Below are 17,745 nucleotides of genomic sequence, written 5' to 3'. Positions count from 1 at the left end.
GTGTAATTATTACGTGGAGACTTCATACAGCGATAGCGAGATCAAGAAAGAGAATTTCGAAGTTGAGGATCACCCCATCAAACAGGAACCTCTAGACTATAATAATGAACCCCAGAACTCCGTGCAAATGCTCGATAAGTTAGTGGGGGACTTGGGGCAGCAAAGACGCGCCTTTTCGCACCACAGCGTGCGGTGTCGGACAAGGGGCAACCCCTACATCAACCCCAAATTGAAGCAACAATTTCAGTTTAAAAGTTTCCAGTGCGACAAATGCAGCCGATATTTCAAAAGTCCGGGCTATCTCAAGGCGCATATCGCGAAAATACACCATTGAGGAGGGCGCCCTCTTTGGCGGGTTTATAGTTTCCAGAAATTTTGTTACGGAAGAATGATAGTGATTGTTAAGTGAAACCGTTTCACTAAAAATGTTCGGTAAGGCTAAAAGCAGTTTTGTGATTTAAATGTTGTAAATAATTGTATTTATGCTTGCGCGCATCCGCGTTTCCAGATTTTATAGATTTAAGCCTTCTCGACGTGATGAATCGACTCATCACCGTTTTAATCCGAATTTATAGATGTGAGTGTAACAGCTAGGTTAGTGCAACGTAATCAAAAGTCAGTATTGCAATATTTGCCAAGCATCGAAATTTTCTTCAAGTTGGTGTCAGTTGGATATTTTTGATATTATTGGACCGTTTTTACGCCATTTCTTGTTTTAACTGAATTGTTGATTGTTTTATATAATTTTTATATATTTTTTTATTTTATCATTGTCTCAAATAAATTTATTCGATTGAGCCCGACTTGTCCCCGACCGGACCTGACCCACGCTTAATCATCCCCGCCGTTTATATCGATGCTTGAACGATGAATCGTTCCATTTATTTATAAAACGTCCGCAAGGTTCGAATTTGGCGCCGGCGAGGGCGCACGCGCGTGCAAATTTCGCATTCGCATTGCGTGCACGGCCAGCTGTGCCAGTTGCGTCTGATTTTCAATAAATAAGTAGGAAAATAATTACAAGGTAATTACTTGTAACGAGTTCTTGACCTTTGTAATTAGAGCAGTAGCGTCCTTATTAACACGCCGTCGTCCCGCGATGACACTGCGTCCAGTCAAAAGTTTTTACAATGAGTCACTCGCTTTTTGTCCTTTTTACATCTAATTTTTCCCATTGTGCCTTGTCCAGGTCAAAATTTCCCATTCAACGAACCGAAAATGTCTCTGGGCATCTCGTCCCGACTCAAACACCCCAAGAAGCACGAATTGATGAAATCGCACAGCCAGGCCCAGATTCTCGCCAATAAGTTGCGACAGGATGGGGTGCTTTCGACAGGTAACTTGCATCCAGTCCTGACCTGCTCACTCTCTTATCTTATCTGTAGTGGAGAACGTGCTTCAAGCCGTCGATCAGGTCGCAGCGTTGCTCGCGTCCACCGCCGTGGACCCCAACATTTCATACAAGGATAGCATTATCAATTTGTGCCAACATTTAAAGGTAAATTGTAAAGGGCGGTAACGGTTTCATTGTGTTTGGTCGTTAGGTTTACGGCGCTTATTTGGAAATACTGTACAAGGAACAGTTGGACCACGCATTTAAGATTTTTCGGGACACTGCCCAGGACATCAGTCGAGGCGACATCCTTTCGCGGCTGCACTTGCTCGAACTTATTGAACTGAGGGCGAAAGGATGGAAGGGCACAGAAGTGATGGACCAGTATTACAGGCGAAAAGCCAACGAATATGTGCAGGTAAACATCGGAAAGTCACAAAAAGGGGCACGTGATGGCCTTAATTGTGTTTACACGTTGCATAAGAACGGTAAACCACGCGGAACGAGAACGAGATATAAAATAACTTGATAAGTGTTTTACATTATTATTTTTCACAATAATATATACAATAAATAACAATAAACATTGAAATTTGCACCTTCATACTAATGTATCTCTGTGGGAAAGTCCTGAATCTTTATTTTATTTCTATATTTGGATCACTGAAGTAATTCTCTTTAATACCCTGAACTCGCTTGACTGCTGCTTTTTTTTTTTGGGGTCATGACAATATTTATCTATTTTCGTCAGCTGTTCGTGTAAATTTGATAATTCTGCGTATCTTTTAAGGGGTGATTGTAGAGCTCAAAAGATGTCAAAATAACTATATAAGAGTTCATCAAAGAATGCAGTAATATAAACGAAGTTTTCGTCTTTAAGTATTTCACTTTATTTCAAAGTTTACGTCTCCAATAGTCGGTGACATTCAAGGGAATGAACGTCTTTTATCATAAAAAATTTTTACATAGAAAAAAATAATAAAAAATGCACATTTCGTACTTTGTTAAATATTTTTTTCTGAGACTATTATTGTTAATTTTAACTCAATTTTTTTAAAGCAATGTAGTAGTTTTTAATAAACTAATTGAAGGGATCGTATTTGTTTACAATTTTAGTTGATGTAGTTTAAGGCTGTACCTCAAATTTAAATTTATTCGCCACCAAAATTTTAACTCAGAAACAATAAATGAGCTAATTTACTTAAAAAAAAATCACGGTTTTCAAGAGGACATCTCTATTTATTGGCCGACCAAGTTTTCTATATCTCAAACGATAATCTAGATATCTTCAGCTAATTTAATTTTAAAAAATTATGGCTTTCCAGAGGAGCTTATTAAAAAAGATTAAGGTCAAAAAAGTTAAAAATTTGACGCGGAATTTTTTAATGCCAGTGGTTTTTTGAGGATTTTTCAATTTTAGATCGACATGTCCGACTCTGCGACTAGCCTAAACGAATCGATGTGTTCTATGACCATGTCGGCGTCGCCGCCCCTTTTGGGCCCCGGTGAAGTGCTGAAGCCCTCGGGGAAGTTCAGCAAGCCAACTCGAATCCCGGGTAAAAAGTATTGCAAGGATGAGGTGGTAATCAGGAATGCAGATTCGGGTAAAGGTAGGTGTCTGCATAACCGGCACGCGTTTGAGGCGAGAGTCATTCGAGATGCAATGAAAAACTGTGTTTATTTATAGTAATGGGTATCAAAGGAAGGCGTGTTCATATGATTGAAGAGCTTAGTGAAACGATCATTTCGTTTCAGCGAGGTAAACGCTTAAACACAATGCTCGCTTGTCTTTCTTAACGAGTACTTGGCACTAAATCTGTGTTTTTGTTTTAATTATGATTTTTAACGACTAATTATCACCTAGTCGTGCAGGTCGATAGCGCTTCACCATTCATTTTTTATTAGCCGTAATATTCTAAACAAGGGCATGATCGCAAATAATACCATCATTGTGTGTGCGTTTGATTATTTTATTATTTTTCTCTTGATTAATGACAGGAATGGCTTGAGTGTGAGTCGTTTGTGTTCGTTTTTCGGTAAAGTGATTCGTTTTCAGTCAATCCCGGTGCCAAGGAGAGACTGGTTCAGATTACCGGAGCGAACGAAGAAAGCATCACGTGAGTTTTAGTTTCGTTAAAGCTCGGGTTTGATCGGTGGGGTTGTAGCCATGCTAAACGACTAATCGAAGACACGATCCGACGGAACGCCTCCCCTGTTAGAGAGCACGACATGGCCGTCGGCGGCCCTCTAACAGGCTCCAGTTCTAGTATCAACTCTTCTGCTTCTGATGATAGTGCTCTGCCATCGTCAGCCAGAGCATCAAGAGCTTTACTGCACAGTTTGAGCACAAACGACGCCAATATCGGCGAATACAAGTACAGCGTGGTCACCAATGGCCACACTATCAAAATCACCGGTGATAACCTCGATTTAGTTCGAGTGAGTCCCCGATCGTTGCTTGTTTCCTAGTTAAGGTCCCACTTTCAGACGAGCAAATTGGTTTTGGAGGAGTACTTCTCAGGGGAACCAATCCACGAACAGTTTTACAGTTTCGATAGTCTCCCACAACCAATCGTCGCAGGTGTAGAGGACGGGCCGCTCTCCCCACCCGAATCCATCCCCTCTCCCGGGGTGATCACAAACGGACAAAGCGAGGACTCAGGTAAAGGTTAGTCGAATCACTCTGTATCGCATTTTGTAGTCATATTGTGTAAATTGGGATTGAATAAATCGTTGTTTCTACTTCATTCTTTCGATTTAACACCTCGGGGGTTCGGCCTAGCCCCCTTTTTTCTAACACCGCAAATTTTAGTTGTGAGGAAACTGCGCAAACCCCATACGCCCATCGAAGAAATAGTCAAGGGCAAGGCGTCGCCTAATGAACAATTAACTAAGGCGTCCTTGGTGTACACGATCGAATTTTTGGCCCACTTGGCCATGTCACCGTTGTGTTTAACGGTACCGAATGATTGGGAGCGAATCTCAAAGGAATACCCGTTTTTAATCCGCAATGTAAGTGTTTTTTTTTTCGATTTTTTTAAATTTAAATTAATAACGTTTTACAGAATGTGGAGACTTTCGATGCCAAACAGTATCTATCCACGCGTACAGGCGAACCCACTTGCGTCCTAAGCGCCGACGAAGTCGATTCGTCAGATGTTTGACACAAATATCGAACTACCTTTTAAGAGAAGCAATTTTTTTTTCGTACGAAATTTTTTCTTCGGGCTCAATATGTTTATTAACGTTAGGATAGCAAAAAATATAAAAAAACGTTTTATACTCTATGGATAGTTGCCTATTTTTCGTATACAGTTTGTAACATTTTTAAAAAGGTTTGATGTGTTGTGTTTTTTGACAAGAGTTTAAAATTGTTGGTTTAGTAAAAAATCTATTAACTTAAGATAAAAACAAAAAATACGAGACTACTTATTTTTAGTTACTTGACTGACTGTACTAATCTCTTAGTGGATCATTCATTTTCTCACTTATTATTTATATGTGATCATTATAATCATATAAGGCAGTTTCTATGTATTGGATTAATATGTAGTTCTGGCATAGGTTAATGGAACTAGTGATATCTGTTGATGGATCTTCACGGTATTGATATTATTAAACGAATGACGTGTACAGAGCACGACTTGCGATGTAGTCTTCTTTTGTTGTTATTATTAAGCATTTGTTTTTCGTGATTAGTTTTTATTTTTTCGTAACCAATCTGGTCATGTCGACTGTTACCTTAACCAAAAGTGTTGTTTTTCTTTTGTATACAGTTTATTTATTGCGATCAGATATTTAATGTCTATTATTTCGCTTCAAGTTTAATAAAGTTTCTGAATTAACAAGCGTTTCTTTTTCATCAATCCCCAACCCGCAATTCCAGAGGCCGCCACTTGTGCTATAATTTCACAAAAACAATTGATTTAAGTTAAAAAAAACACAAACAAGGTTTGACGCGTTTTTACGTTTGTTTTACAAAACATGAGTGGAGTTAACTTTAATTTTGCAAATAACTTGAACCGGAGCTTCTTGAGTTGACTAGGCCCCGATCAAGTGGCCTCCCGTCACGTGTCAAATGTCAGTCGTTCGAGGTTAGCAAGTGTCGTTTTGAGTTACTTCCGTTCTGTTTTTAGTTTTTGCAATTTAGGCTTTAGTTTGTGCGATTTTTAAAAGTTCGCGCATAATTTTTCATCGCGCCGTGTACAGTCTGTCACAAGCAGGGTTGGGAAATTACGTGTAATTAATATTAATTACATTTTATACATTACGTGTAGTTTTTGACGTAATTAATTGTAGTTAATCGTAGATATAGAATAACCTCTTTTTAACAATTCTAACCTCAAATTTTGCGGTACGTTACGCCGGCTCTTACGTCTTCCAAAATGCCGGGAAGAAATTTTCACAGTTTTTGGACGATTGGAAAGTTTGATATATTAAAACTGAATGGAAAAGTTGCAGCACGTTGTCTTGTGTGTGATAAAATATTAAAAAATACTTCGAAACAACGACTGATGTCGCATAGGTATGTATGCGTTTGTATTACATTAAATAAATAAAGAACTAGTACTGAATTATTGTTTATTGCAATGCAGAAATGTCTGCAAGGAAGAAAATACATCCAAAGAAGTGGCCGAAGTGGGTGAAGAGGATGAAATCATATTGGTAGAAATAGAAAGTAAGGCTGACGATAACGATGAAGAAGAGTCAAATGAAGTTTCAGTGGAAGATTCACCAAGTTGTAGCAATGAACAATTTAATGATCGTGTAAGTGCGGCATCAACATTAACATTACCTACATCAGATTTAAACTATGATGAAAACATTTGCAATACTGAGAGTTCAAATTTGACTTCAATATCAATAGCAGCTTCACCTTCACCCCGAATGCTATCCCCAATTCCATCAACTTCAAAAGAAAGCATACACAAAATAATTAACAAGTCAATATCTAAAAAAAGCAACAGCAAGCCAAAGGATACAATTAAAAATTTTTTAGACCATGTTAGCAACAATCAGAAAATCGAGATTAACAAAGCACTTGGCAAATTTATTGTAGGTTGTAACATTCCATTTCATGTAGTAGACTCAATTCATTTCAAAGACTTTTTGAGAGTGCTTAGACCTGCATATCAGCCTCCCTGCCGCAAGACAGTGTCAGGGACCATTCTAAATTCATTATATGATGAAATAAATGAAGACGATCAAAACTCAATAGGTAAATTCTCTGTTATGATGATCGATGGGTGGAAAAATTCAGCAAATAACACAAAACAAGTGGTAACAATTTTGAAGTCAACAAGAAGCGATAAGTGTATTTTTCTGGAAGCATATGATGTAACAACAACACCAGAGACGGGAGAAAAGCTAAGTGAATTGTGTAATCTATCTGTTGAACTAGCGAAGACAAAGTTTAAGACTGAAATTTATGCTGTCGTTAGCGATAATGCAGCAAACATGTTGAAAATGGGAAAATTGACGAGTGATTTAATGCATACTACTTGCAATAGTCACACAGGAAATCTTCTTGCCAAAGACTTAATTTCCAAAGAATTATGTTCCAAAGTAATCACTATCTTAAAAGAATTTAAACATCCTAATCTCGAAAAGGAGCTGCAAAGTCAGGGAGGATCAAAGATAAAATTAGCTGTCGATACTCGGTGGTGTACCTATAGAGACTCATTTTCTTGCTTGATCAAAAATTTAAAATTTATGAAAAAACTTGCGGCAGAAGAAACTATAAAACTTAAACAAGAAATAATTCAGTTACTATTTGACGATGAGTTCATCGATGAAGTTAAAACAACAATTGAAGTATCTAACCCGGTTTGCAAATTAATTAATGAGTGTCAGTCTAGCAGCTGCACTATTGCCGATGCTTGTGAGAAATGGACTCATTTACAACTGCCTGCGGAGTTTGAAGATGTTTTGAAAAGAAGAAGAGACATGGCGCTAAATATTTACTCTTTAACATCAAATTTTCTTCATCCTCTTTATAGAGGAAGGTCTTTGAATCAAACCCAGGTTGATATGGTCCATGACTATTTGGTAGCTACTTTAAGTGCAGAAGGTTTAATGAGTTTTCACCAATTTTGTTCTTCGGAAGATATTTTTGAAACCTTAGAACGTAAAAACATTTGTTGCCCAAAAGTTTTTTGGGGATTGGCCGAGAGAAAGCACCCAGAGTTGGCTAGTGTAGCTTTAAAACTTATCAATATACCAGCCAGCTCAGCTTCCTTGGAGCGTGTGTTTAGTAATTGGGCATTTATTCACAATGATTTGAGAAATCGTTTGGATGCTGATCATTCGAGAAAAATAATGCATTGTTATTACTCCCTGAAGATGCGGGAAAGTAACGAAGTCAGTTAAAAAAGAAACATTGGTTGTGTTTTTTTCCTCGAGATTAATTCTTTTATTTTGTTTTTTGAGAATAGACTTTATTTTGTTTTTTTGAGAATAGACTTTATTTATTTTTTTTTTGAGAATAGATTTTATTTTTTGTTTATTACTAATCTGTTTTGCCAAATAAAGAAAATAATAGAAAATTGTCTTGTTTTACTGTTTACTGACTACAATTTCTGATGGTAAAAGAACTTACTTAATTAATAATGATATGTATTTAGTAATAGAACATTTTTGATTCATTTTTCTCTTCTTGAGAACAAATAAATGCTACCAAATTTTGACGTAAAAAATAGTGTAATTTTTCGGTAATTTATTTGGATTGATGACGTAGAAAATGTGCAAAAACTACGCGTCGTTATACTGTAGAACGACGTTTCAATATCTACGTCACAACCCTGGTCACAAGCCGTACCCCCACCCTTCCGATATCGTTGATCAAAAAAGCTCCCTTCAATATAAAAGTTGTGCACGTGCTGAGCTTATTTTTACAAAATTTACGCGTTGTTATGTATTTTTAAGTTACGAAATCGACGGATCAAAATGGTTCAGGTACGTATCGAGTGTTTTCCGTAACAAAAAGTGGTGAAAACGTGTCGAAAAGCGCGCTTTTTCGGCGTAAAAACTACCCTCGATTTTTTCTGTCAAGCTTTTGATATAAAAGATGGCGAACAGATTTTTATGCAAATGGAGCCCATTTTTCATCTCGATGAAAATTCATAATTCGCGAGAAAATTTTTCCGGCTTTCGGGACGGAAACGCGGGACTTTTCTAACCTAGAATTTAAACAAAATAAATGATTTTTGCATGGTTTTGGGTTTTAGGCACCGGATGTTAGTATCGGGCACCGGGATTTTCCCCAGGCGTTAGTTTTGCTAAATGAAATGAATGTGAGTGCACAACACGTCGCCTCGTTGGTTGATAACATGATTCAGAAGGTGCGGAAGGGAGAATTATCAACAGATCAGGGTCTTAGCTTTCTAGAAATGAAGTACAACATGTTGTTGAGTTATTTGATCAACTTGACTTTCGTGGTCTTGCGGAAATGTTCAGGGGAAAAAATTGAAGGGGACCCGTGTATTGATAGATTAATCGAAATCAGGACTGTACTTGAGAAAATCAGGCCCATTGATCACAAGCTCAAGTACCAGATTGATAAACTCGTCAAGACTGCCGTTACGGGAACCAACGCCAACGACCCGACCACGTTTAGGGCAAACCCTGACAATCTCATTGACCATTCGGAAAGTGAGGAAGAATTAGAAAAAAACACGGGAGAAAAGGGCAAAAGCGACATCTATGTACCTCCAAAACTATCCGCAGTTCACTATATGGGTAATTACTTGATTAAAAATCTTGATTCAGTTAATGATTTTGCGACAAATAGGTGACGAAACGGCACAAGAGCGCACTAAAAGGTTGCAAGAACGCACGAAGAAGCACATGTTGTCCTCTTCCATAATGCAAGACTTGCGGGAGGAGTATCTGGATGCGCCAATCGAGGTGTCTCAGACCAGCCGCGCTCAGCAAATCCTGTCCAAGCAGCAGAAGGAGAAGGAGGAGTACGAGGAGGAGTACATGACTCGCCTCCCCGTCAGCAAATCAGAGAAGCACAAACGCCGTCAGCTGACCACTCTGGGCAGTCTCGGTGACGAAATCACCGACTTTGGCCCCTCCCCCAGCTCCGCCGGCAAAAGGAAAAGGAAACGTCCGATCAAATCAAAAGGGAAGAGTTTCAAACGGAAACGATTCCATTGATTAGTTGGGTCGTCCCGACCGATCATTAAATCAAGAGCTTGAAACCCCAGTTGCCTATGGTGACCTTATGATTTTCAAACGTTTTCTCATTGTCAAATTCAAAATTGTCTAGATTAGGGTTAATGGTTGTGTTCTTTGTTTTTCGTGTACTAGGATTTTGGCATGCACTTTGGATGTTTTTCAAACTGAGTTCGTTATAGACGTCATAATATAGACTGAAAGTATTTTTACATGATGTTATCAAACTGTTGCGCTACATTCTCACGTTACAGACTGTAATGGAACAGTGAATTAATTTTTGTACTTGGACGTAGGTTCTCGTAAAATTGTCTCGGGTGGGACTGCGTTTTGAGTACGTTCCCGATTGCCTTGTACAGGTTATATTTATCGTTGTTAACGTTAACCACAGTTTATTTTTCAGACTGGATTATCGGTTGTTGAAATATTAAGACAATTGCAGTTTTCGGTTAGTTTTCACGTTGTTAAACATTTTTTTATTGTTGGCTTTTTATTTTGTTAGGTTTGCTACATTGCCACAGTTCAGGTGGGTTTTTTACGTCTCGTCTTGTGTTTTAGTTGTAGTGATATGTTATTAACTAGATATAAAAATGTATTCAGTAGCTCATGTCCTTTGGTGTACTCGTATTTCGTAGAATATTTAGGTATGCTACTGAAAGTGACAAAAATTCTCAGCTCAAAAATTTATTAATAATGTATCGTCATAGGTTATAAGTTTATGGCTTTAATCAGTTTCATTATACATTCTTTATTTGTAGACATGAATTTTTTTAATATATATTTTTTTCTTATTGAGAGTTTGTGTTTTCCCCAGTCATCGGATTGTAAGAAGCTGTGCGAAAACCCTTATATTTCTGCAATTCGCAAGTTTCTCGCCCAAAACTATCACCGTAGAATTTTTCACTGCTAAGATCGGGCGGTTCGTGGCGATATTTCTGATTCCGCATAAACGGAATTTTCGGAAAAGCCAGCTACAACTCGTAATCAAGACTAGTTTTTTCCCCCCATAAAATTACCCTTTGCATAACATACGGACGCGGCACTTGATAACTGTGCTGCATGGTGGTCAAATATTCATCAGCACATATCGTGCGACACTGACTTTCCGGATATTCCGTCAAACATTCGGCATTTCTGCAAAAAACCCGTAAAAAGTGCCCCAATATGAATTCATCAATACTCGTTGAAAGTGTAAAAACTCTTCATTCTTTTGGTCCGATAAATTCTGTCTTTGATGAAGACTTGTTGTAACATGTCCCCGGTCGTGGTCCTGAACGAGTTATCATCGTTTGTGCCCAATCTGTGATAATGCGAGAGAAAATAATTGACTTTCCCTTGACAGTACGGGTCGACATCAATGGGGTGATGCTCTAGGAGTTCCTGCCAATACTCAACCTTCACCCCTTCGGAGTACCCGTTCTTGGTGAATATAATCTGGGGCTTGCGGCTGTGCGTGGGCAGCCGCTCAGGTGCCTCGAGCCGAAATGGGGGCATTTTTCAAATTATTTGGCGCGTTTTCATGTTGCAATGTTGGTAGCTTGGCAACATTCTAGAACAACGTTCGCCATTTTGTCGTTTCGAATCGACTCGCTTGTATCGGTTGAAATTTGAGCCGTTTTAACGCATTTTTACTGATTTTGGAGTAATAGTGCCGAACGTCCGCAATGGCCGAAGACCTGGACGTCGAGGCCATGCTGGAAGCCCCCTTCCGAAAAGATGTAAGTTTTGGTTATTTATAGCTACTTTGTACGGCGCAGTGTGAATTGTGGGGGCTGTGTCAAACCCGCAATTCGCAGTGCTTGATTTCTTGAATATTGTTGTGGCTCTTACATCACCTCCTGATTTTATATTTTAGACGTATGAGGTATATTTCGGGCTAACGACGCCTTCACGTAAACAACTCAGGTACTGATTATCCTAGTTTTAAGTCATTGATAACAGTTAGGGCGTTTCATTAATGTAGGCCGGTCCTGTTGGCTAAATAACTGGGGCCCGTCAGCAAGGCACTGCATTTTTGGTTTTTTGTCCCTTGAAGCGTGGTGTGGTGTAACGCCACCAGAGGCGCTGCAACCGGCGAAGGCGCGAATTTCGAGTTATTTAGCCAACGGTTGCAAATTTGTGGTATTAGCTTGACGTGGTTCATATAATTATGATGGTTTTTGTATGTCGTGTTGCTGATCGGTAATTTCTCGCCATAGGGCTGCTGAAATGGACTTCCCGCAATCTCCGTCCTGACAACTACCAATCGCCCGATTGGTAAACGCCTCATTTTAGTATGACACAAAGGTGGACTTGTTGGAATGTAAAAAAGTACATACATGTTTTTTAACCTAGTCTTTGACAAAATTAAGTAAATGCGGTCGTTGGGTTTTGGCTCCTATGACACACACTTCATTTTTTGCACGTTTTTGTTTTGTTTTCGTTTCCTTTTTTGTCTTGTGATGTTGGCCAAGACCCAACAAAATCGGCCAAGTTTGACAACATTGCAATGTTCATTGCATGTCAGTCAAGAAATTTGAAAGGATATGGTCTTATTCGGTGTATTTTTTCAGAAGTATTGATCTGGATCAAGTTTTTCCGCCACGTTCCTTTGTTAAGTCTGCACGACGGTAAGTCTAGTTCCGGCTAGACGACTGTTAAGTTTCAGCTCCGACAATAAAACGGCCACCAAACCCTTTGTTTTAGATCTATAGGCTTACGAACTACTTAAGTAATTCCTACTATAATCAATCCATTTTGACAATTTTTACGAATCATGTTGTCAAAAAGTTGTAACAGTTGTCAAAATGGACCAATATTTTTTGTAAAACGTTATTTATAAAAATGTATGTTTTTAAAACAACTGGTAAGTTGTTACAATCAATAAACAAATAATTAATGCCATCTGTTTTCGCCTCCTGCGCGGTCCTCTTCACTTTGTTGCTGTTCGTAGGAAGAAGTCAATGGCAAAATCAAGGAAAATGGAGACTCACGGAAACACAGAAGCTCAGAGTGAGTCCTGCTTTATGATTTATAATAAAATATAATTAATTGATTTTAACAGCAAGAAACGTCGCAGCTCGAGCAGGAGTCGCCGCAGCCGCAGCCGGTCACGCGACAAGCGCCGAAGCCGCGACAAGGATCGCAAGAGGAGCAAGAGTCGTGATCGCGTCCGTTCGAAAGATCGTCCCGGTCGAGACCGCCGATCGCGGTCCAGAGACCGGCGTTCACGTTCCAAAGACCGAAGATCGCGCTCTAAAGACAAGAGAAGTCGATCGCGAGACAGAAGAGATCGCCGAGGTCGAAGAAGCCGCAGTCGGGACCGCAGACGATCGCCATCACCGGTCGCCGCTAAGCCTTTTGGTCGGCGAAACCGATCGCCGTTGGGTCTTCGGTCGAATTCGCCGGTTGAAGAGCTCAGTCCTGAGGAAAGGGACGCCAGAACGGTTTTTGTTATGCAATTATCGCAAAGGATACGCGCGAGGGATTTGGAAGAGTTCTTCAGTTCGGTTGGAAAAGTTCGGGATGTGCGGTTGATCGTTTGTAATAAAACTAGAAGGTTCAAAGGGATTGCTTATATCGAGTTCAAGGATCCGGAAAGTGTCACTTTGGTGAGTTGGATAGAAGAGAATCGATTTTACTCTTAATTGGAAGGGTTTTTGACACGGTTATTTTTTCAGGCGTTAGGATTGTCGGGTCAAAAATTACTAGGTGTTCCAATTATAGTCCAGCATACACAAGCTGAGAAAAATCGAATGGGCAATTCAATGCCCAACTTGATGCCCAAAAATATGACAGGGCCGATGCGGTTATACGTGGGCTCGCTACATTTCAACATAACTGAAGACATGCTCAGGAGCATATTTGAACCCTTTGGCAAAATAGACAATATTCAGTTAATTATGGATCCAGAAACGGGGCGATCAAAGGGTTACGGGTTCATTGCGGTAAGTTCCACAAGTTTGAATAAAGCCGATTGTAGATTTTTTTGTTTTTAGTTTCGTAATTGCGAGGACGCGAAAAAAGCTTTGGAACAATTGAACGGGTTTGAATTAGCGGGTAGACCAATGAAGGTCGGAAATGTAACAGAAAGACTAGATTTACAACAGCAAGGTCCTTCAATACTTGATTCCGACGAGTTGGATCGCTCGGGTATAGATTTAGGTGCAACGGGACGTTTGCAATTGATGTTCAAATTGGCCGAGGGGGCGGGAATGCAAGTACCACAAGCTGCAGCTAACGCTCTGAGTATAGCGACAGGACAGCCAGTGGTTCCACAAGTCCAAACGAATTCAACACCACCTATCGCAACGCAATGTTTCATGTTGAGTAACATGTTTGACCCGGCAACGTAAGTGTTTTGTTTCTGTTCTTAACGGCTTAACTTATTTTTTCAAATTTTTAGGGAGTCAACGCAGACTTGGGACGTTGAGATTAGAGATGACGTAATAGAAGAGTGTAACAAACACGGGGGTGTGCTACACGTCTATGTAGATAAGGGGTCGCCACAGGGAAATGTTTACGTTAAGTGTCCGTCTATAGCCACGGCAGTGGCGTCCGTTAATTCGCTGCACGGCCGATGGTTTGCAGGACGGGTTATCACAGCGGCGTACGTCCCTCTATTGAATTATCATTCGTTGTTTCCTGATGCTATGAATGCAGCGCAATTGCTATTGCCATCCAGTAGGAAGTAATCATGTATTTTTCATTGTCCTGTATCATTATTATTTGTAATAAATTGCATCGTGTATGTAGGCATTTTGTAACCATCACAACAAAGTGACTTAGGACTAGGGAGAAAGGGTTATTTTAAGTCAGACTCGAGAATGATTGTAGAGACTACGATTTATTGTGAGAATGTGAGAAATAAAGTGACTTGTTTAATTAATTAGAGTTTTATTTAAAACCCTGTTATCCGATATATGCAACTTGAGCGGTTCAAGATCTCATCAAAAAAATAAAAAATTTACACAAGATAAGGTGAAAAGTTACTAAAAAAAATCAAACTTGAGGAGTTGGGGACTTTCGTGGTTCCCAAGTTGGCGGTAAAGCTAAAGATACAGCTGTCAGTCTGTCAACCGTGATGTCAACACTAGCTCAGAGCATTCAAAACTAAAGTAAATATTTTTCAATGGAGATCGCCAACGCCGTGGGGGCAACCCCAGGAGTGAACCGAACCGCTCGTGTGATGATGGAAGGGGTGGGTGCTCGGATAATCCGCGGTCCCGACTGGAAGTGGGGCAAACAGGTACTAATCCTTCTTTTGCACCCTTTCTCTCTTAAAATAACCCTTCTAGGACGGTGGCGAGGGCCACGTAGGCACCGTCCGTAACTTCGAGTCGCCTGACGAAGTGGTCGTAGTGTGGGACAACGGCACTGCCGCCAATTACCGCTGTTCCGGTCAGTACGACCTACGTATCCTGGACAGCGCCCCTACGGGGGTGAAACACGAGGGCACGATGTGCGACACGTGCCGCCAACAACCCATATTCGGAATTCGCTGGAAATGCGCGGAATGTGGCAACTACGACCTGTGTTCCGTCTGTTATCACGGCGACAAGCACCAACTCCGGCACAGATTCTACCGCATTACGACCCCCGGAAGCGAACGCGCGTTTCTCGAGACGAGACGCAAGAGCAAGAAAATCGCGGTACGCGGCATTTTTCCGGGGGCTCGGGTCGTGCGAGGGGTGGACTGGCAGTGGGAGGACCAGGATGGGGGCAACGGACGCAGAGGGAAGGTCCAGGAGATACAGGACTGGTCTGCCGCAAGTCCCAGATCAGCGGCGTACGTCGTGTGGGACAATGGCTCTAAAAATTTATACAGGGTGGGGTTTGAAGGGATGGCCGATTTGAAAGTTGTGAACGATGCTAAGGGGCAGAACGTGTACAGGGATCATCTGCCGTGTCTCGGGGAGCAAGGGCCGGGGCGTTCGGGGCCCCCGGGACTCAAAATCGGGGATCAAGTCAATGTTGATCTAGAATTGGAGATTGTCCAGAGTCTGCAACATGGACATGGGGGCTGGACTGACGGCATGTTCGAGTGTCTGAATGGGGTTGGGACTGTTGTTGGGATTGACGAGGACCATGATATTGTTGTCGCTTATAGTAGTGGGAACAGGTGGACTTTTAATCCCGCCGTTTTGACGAAAGTTGCGACTCCGACAAATTCAGTCGTATTTAATGAAACCCCACAACAACAATTTGCAGTCGGAGATATGGTCCAGATTTGCTCGGACATGGAACGCGTCAAAATGCTTCAAAGGGGGCATGGAGACTGGGCCGATGGAATGGCAGCTGTGAGTGTCAAATTTTTGCTATTTTTTTTAGATTTGGTTTAATTCTGTCGCCTTTTTTAGTTTTAATAATTCGTTATCGCCGACTTTTACAATTTTCAGACACTTGGAAAAATCGGCCACGTGCAGCAAATCTACAACGACAACGACCTCAAAGTTGAGGTCTGCAACACGACCTGGACCTACAACCCCCTCGCCGTCACCAAAGTGGCTAGCAAAGACGGCACAATGCACGGCACGACCAGTGGCGAGCGTCTTAGCGCCCTTCTCAAGAAACTTTTCGAGACCCACGTCTCAGGCGACGTCAATGAAGAACTTGTTAAATTTGCCGCTAACGGTGACGCTCAAAAATGCGAGGAAGTTCTCAAACAGAGTAACACGTCCGGGGCCGGCATTGGGCCGGACGTGAATGGGGTTTTCGCCGGGCATACGGCCCTGCAAGCTGCCAGTCAGAACGGTCATTTGGAAGTAATTACGGTGCTTTTGCGATTTCATGCCGATGTGGAGATTGAGGATAAGGACGGAGACAGGGCCGTACATCATGCGGCTTTCGGGGATGAACCGGCCGTCGTGCAGTTGTTGGCCCATGCCGGGGCTGATCTGAACGCGAGGAATAAGAGGAGACAGACAGCGTTGCACATCGGGGTCAATAAGGGGCATCTAGGGGTCGTGAAGATGTTGCTGGATTTGGGCTGTCATCCGAGTTTGCAGGTAAGTTGGGGTTTTTGGGTGGTGGCTTATTTATATTTAAATAATAATTTTGTTATTCCGCACTTTCTTAATCGCACAACATTAATGATTGTTTATTTAATTTTTGTAATGCATTTTTTTATATGGAAAATTTTCATCGGCTACGCAGTGGTTACGGTAAGTGCTGGTTTATAAGTTTTGGCATAATCGACTGATTAATTAGATTAGTTATAATCGATTAATAAAAAATTGTTTCTCGACTCAACCAACGCCGAATATTTTTCAAATTGGCTATTTGCGCTAATATTTACTCTGATAAGTCGTGATTTTCTACACTTCGCGTTTTCGTATCACATTAAAATTGCCATCTCCTTACAACCTTAATTTAATGGAAATTATAATTAATAATGGAGATAAGAAACGACAATTTTTTAATCAACAATGATAAGAAATGCTTGTACTTACATACAAAGGGGCTGCATGTCAAGAGACTCATTGTTTCACAGAAGCATTTCCAAGACTATTTCTTAGAGGGTCAATAGCGCACTAAAACCACCGACACCTCAACAACAAAACAAACATTTCCCACTTTGATAGTTTTACTGAAAACATCAGTTTAAAAGCGAGAGTTATTTCGAATTGTACACAACGTTTCACAAATTAATCATCACAATTACACCTTTTTGGAATCACACACACATAGCATTATCACTTTTCACAATTTATTTAAATAATTGTAAAAATAGTAATTAACAGCGTAATCGTACGTGCCGGACCAGATTTAGACTGACTCACTGTCGTGTCGCTTTCATCAAAAAACGGCACTATCTACAAAACACTTTTTCTATTTCGTAACAGTTTCGTTCGAGAAGGGCAGCATTTTTCAGCTACGTCATAGAAATTATTTGAATATAAACCGAAATTAATTTTAGCTAATGCGAATTTTGCATTGAATCTGTGTTATGGCGCTTGTTAATGTCGTAATTGTTTAGAGCTGAACGTTATGCCGAAGCGTTCTCAAATCTGTTTAAAGTTAATTGTTTTTTAATAACAAATAATTGGACTTGATAACTAAAAGTTTCATTAATAATGTCATAGGACGGTCCATAACTAAGCTTATTTTTATTCAAACTTAATTTTAAATAAACTAAAAACTGGTATCACATGTAAACTGAGCCGTAGATTTCACTGGAACAAACTGGTTTGCTCTAGGACTTTTGGTTGTCGAGTTATTTTTTTCAGTGAACAGCTGAAAATGCGTTTGAAAGA

The 17,745-nt window shown here is 40.4% G+C and overlaps 5 protein-coding genes and 1 long non-coding RNA gene across 10 annotated transcripts in view; 5 read left to right on the top strand and 1 right to left on the bottom strand.

The window, feature by feature from the left end:
• The first annotated feature begins 296 nt into the window (after nucleotides 1–296).
• mxt (mextli) lies at nucleotides 297–5,181 on the top strand. Of its 4 annotated transcripts, none has more exons than XM_008195665.3 (11): nucleotides 297–432; nucleotides 1,190–1,336; nucleotides 1,386–1,498; nucleotides 1,545–1,751; nucleotides 2,754–2,943; nucleotides 3,021–3,092; nucleotides 3,390–3,450; nucleotides 3,499–3,772; nucleotides 3,821–3,995; nucleotides 4,146–4,345; nucleotides 4,399–5,181. In XM_008195665.3, the coding sequence occupies exons 1-11, from the start codon at nucleotides 426–428 to the stop codon at nucleotides 4,495–4,497; spliced, it is 1,545 nt and encodes a 514-aa protein (XP_008193887.1). In that variant the 5' UTR covers nucleotides 297–425; the 3' UTR covers nucleotides 4,498–5,181. The 4 variants fall into 4 exon arrangements, with proteins under 4 accessions (XP_008193887.1, XP_008193886.1, XP_008193888.1 ...); XM_008195664.3 differs by having other exon boundaries at nucleotides 298–432; nucleotides 3,821–4,001; XM_969725.5 differs by lacking the exon at nucleotides 297–432 and adding an exon at nucleotides 878–1,024 and having other exon boundaries at nucleotides 3,821–4,001.
• A 99-nt stretch (nucleotides 5,182–5,280) lies between these two features.
• Nucleotides 5,281–6,191, top strand: LOC135266334 (uncharacterized). Its single transcript, XR_010334315.1, has 2 exons — nucleotides 5,281–5,858; nucleotides 5,929–6,191. It is a non-coding gene; the product is annotated as an uncharacterized LOC135266334 (long non-coding RNA).
• Nucleotides 6,192–8,139: 1,948 nt separating this feature from the next.
• On the top strand, nucleotides 8,140–10,302 carry LOC663701 (uncharacterized protein). The gene is made up of 3 exons (XM_969736.5): nucleotides 8,140–8,287; nucleotides 8,560–9,070; nucleotides 9,123–10,302. The coding sequence occupies exons 1-3, from the start codon at nucleotides 8,279–8,281 to the stop codon at nucleotides 9,491–9,493; spliced, it is 891 nt and encodes a 296-aa protein (XP_974829.1). The 5' UTR covers nucleotides 8,140–8,278; the 3' UTR covers nucleotides 9,494–10,302.
• LOC103313152 (hypothetical protein) lies at nucleotides 10,216–11,005 on the bottom strand. Its single transcript, XM_008195667.3, has 3 exons — nucleotides 10,692–11,005; nucleotides 10,528–10,645; nucleotides 10,216–10,482 (listed from the first exon to the last, which is right to left on the bottom strand). Exons 1-3 carry the CDS (start codon nucleotides 11,003–11,005, stop codon nucleotides 10,300–10,302), a joined length of 615 nt encoding a protein of 204 aa, XP_008193889.1. The 3' UTR covers nucleotides 10,216–10,299.
• An 83-nt stretch (nucleotides 11,006–11,088) lies between these two features.
• On the top strand, nucleotides 11,089–14,378 carry Caper (caper). Of its 2 annotated transcripts, XM_015980336.2 has the most exons (7): nucleotides 11,089–11,229; nucleotides 12,064–12,356; nucleotides 12,444–12,502; nucleotides 12,555–13,101; nucleotides 13,171–13,437; nucleotides 13,489–13,841; nucleotides 13,896–14,378. In XM_015980336.2, the coding sequence occupies exons 2-7, from the start codon at nucleotides 12,339–12,341 to the stop codon at nucleotides 14,182–14,184; spliced, it is 1,533 nt and encodes a 510-aa protein (XP_015835822.1). In that variant the 5' UTR covers nucleotides 11,089–11,229; nucleotides 12,064–12,338; the 3' UTR covers nucleotides 14,185–14,378. The 2 variants fall into 2 exon arrangements, with proteins under 2 accessions (XP_015835822.1, XP_008193890.1); XM_008195668.3 differs by lacking the exon at nucleotides 12,064–12,356.
• Nucleotides 14,379–14,521: 143 nt separating this feature from the next.
• mib1 (mind bomb 1) overlaps nucleotides 14,522–17,745 on the top strand; it is a 113,528-nt gene continuing 110,304 nt past the window's right edge. The window contains exons 1-3 of the mRNA XM_969777.4: nucleotides 14,522–14,738; nucleotides 14,788–15,789; nucleotides 15,889–16,497. Of these exons, the coding sequence (XP_974870.1) occupies nucleotides 14,622–14,738; nucleotides 14,788–15,789; nucleotides 15,889–16,497 (1,728 nt within the window). The 5' untranslated portion in view covers nucleotides 14,522–14,621. The remainder of the gene's footprint in view (nucleotides 14,739–14,787; nucleotides 15,790–15,888; nucleotides 16,498–17,745) is intronic.

Source organism: Tribolium castaneum, chromosome 5, assembly GCF_031307605.1.
Source record: "Tribolium castaneum strain GA2 chromosome 5, icTriCast1.1, whole genome shotgun sequence".
Taxonomy (NCBI): domain Eukaryota; kingdom Metazoa; phylum Arthropoda; class Insecta; order Coleoptera; family Tenebrionidae; genus Tribolium; species Tribolium castaneum.
Note: the sequence above shows the minus strand (reverse complement) of the source record. Positions and strands in the feature narration are given on the sequence as shown.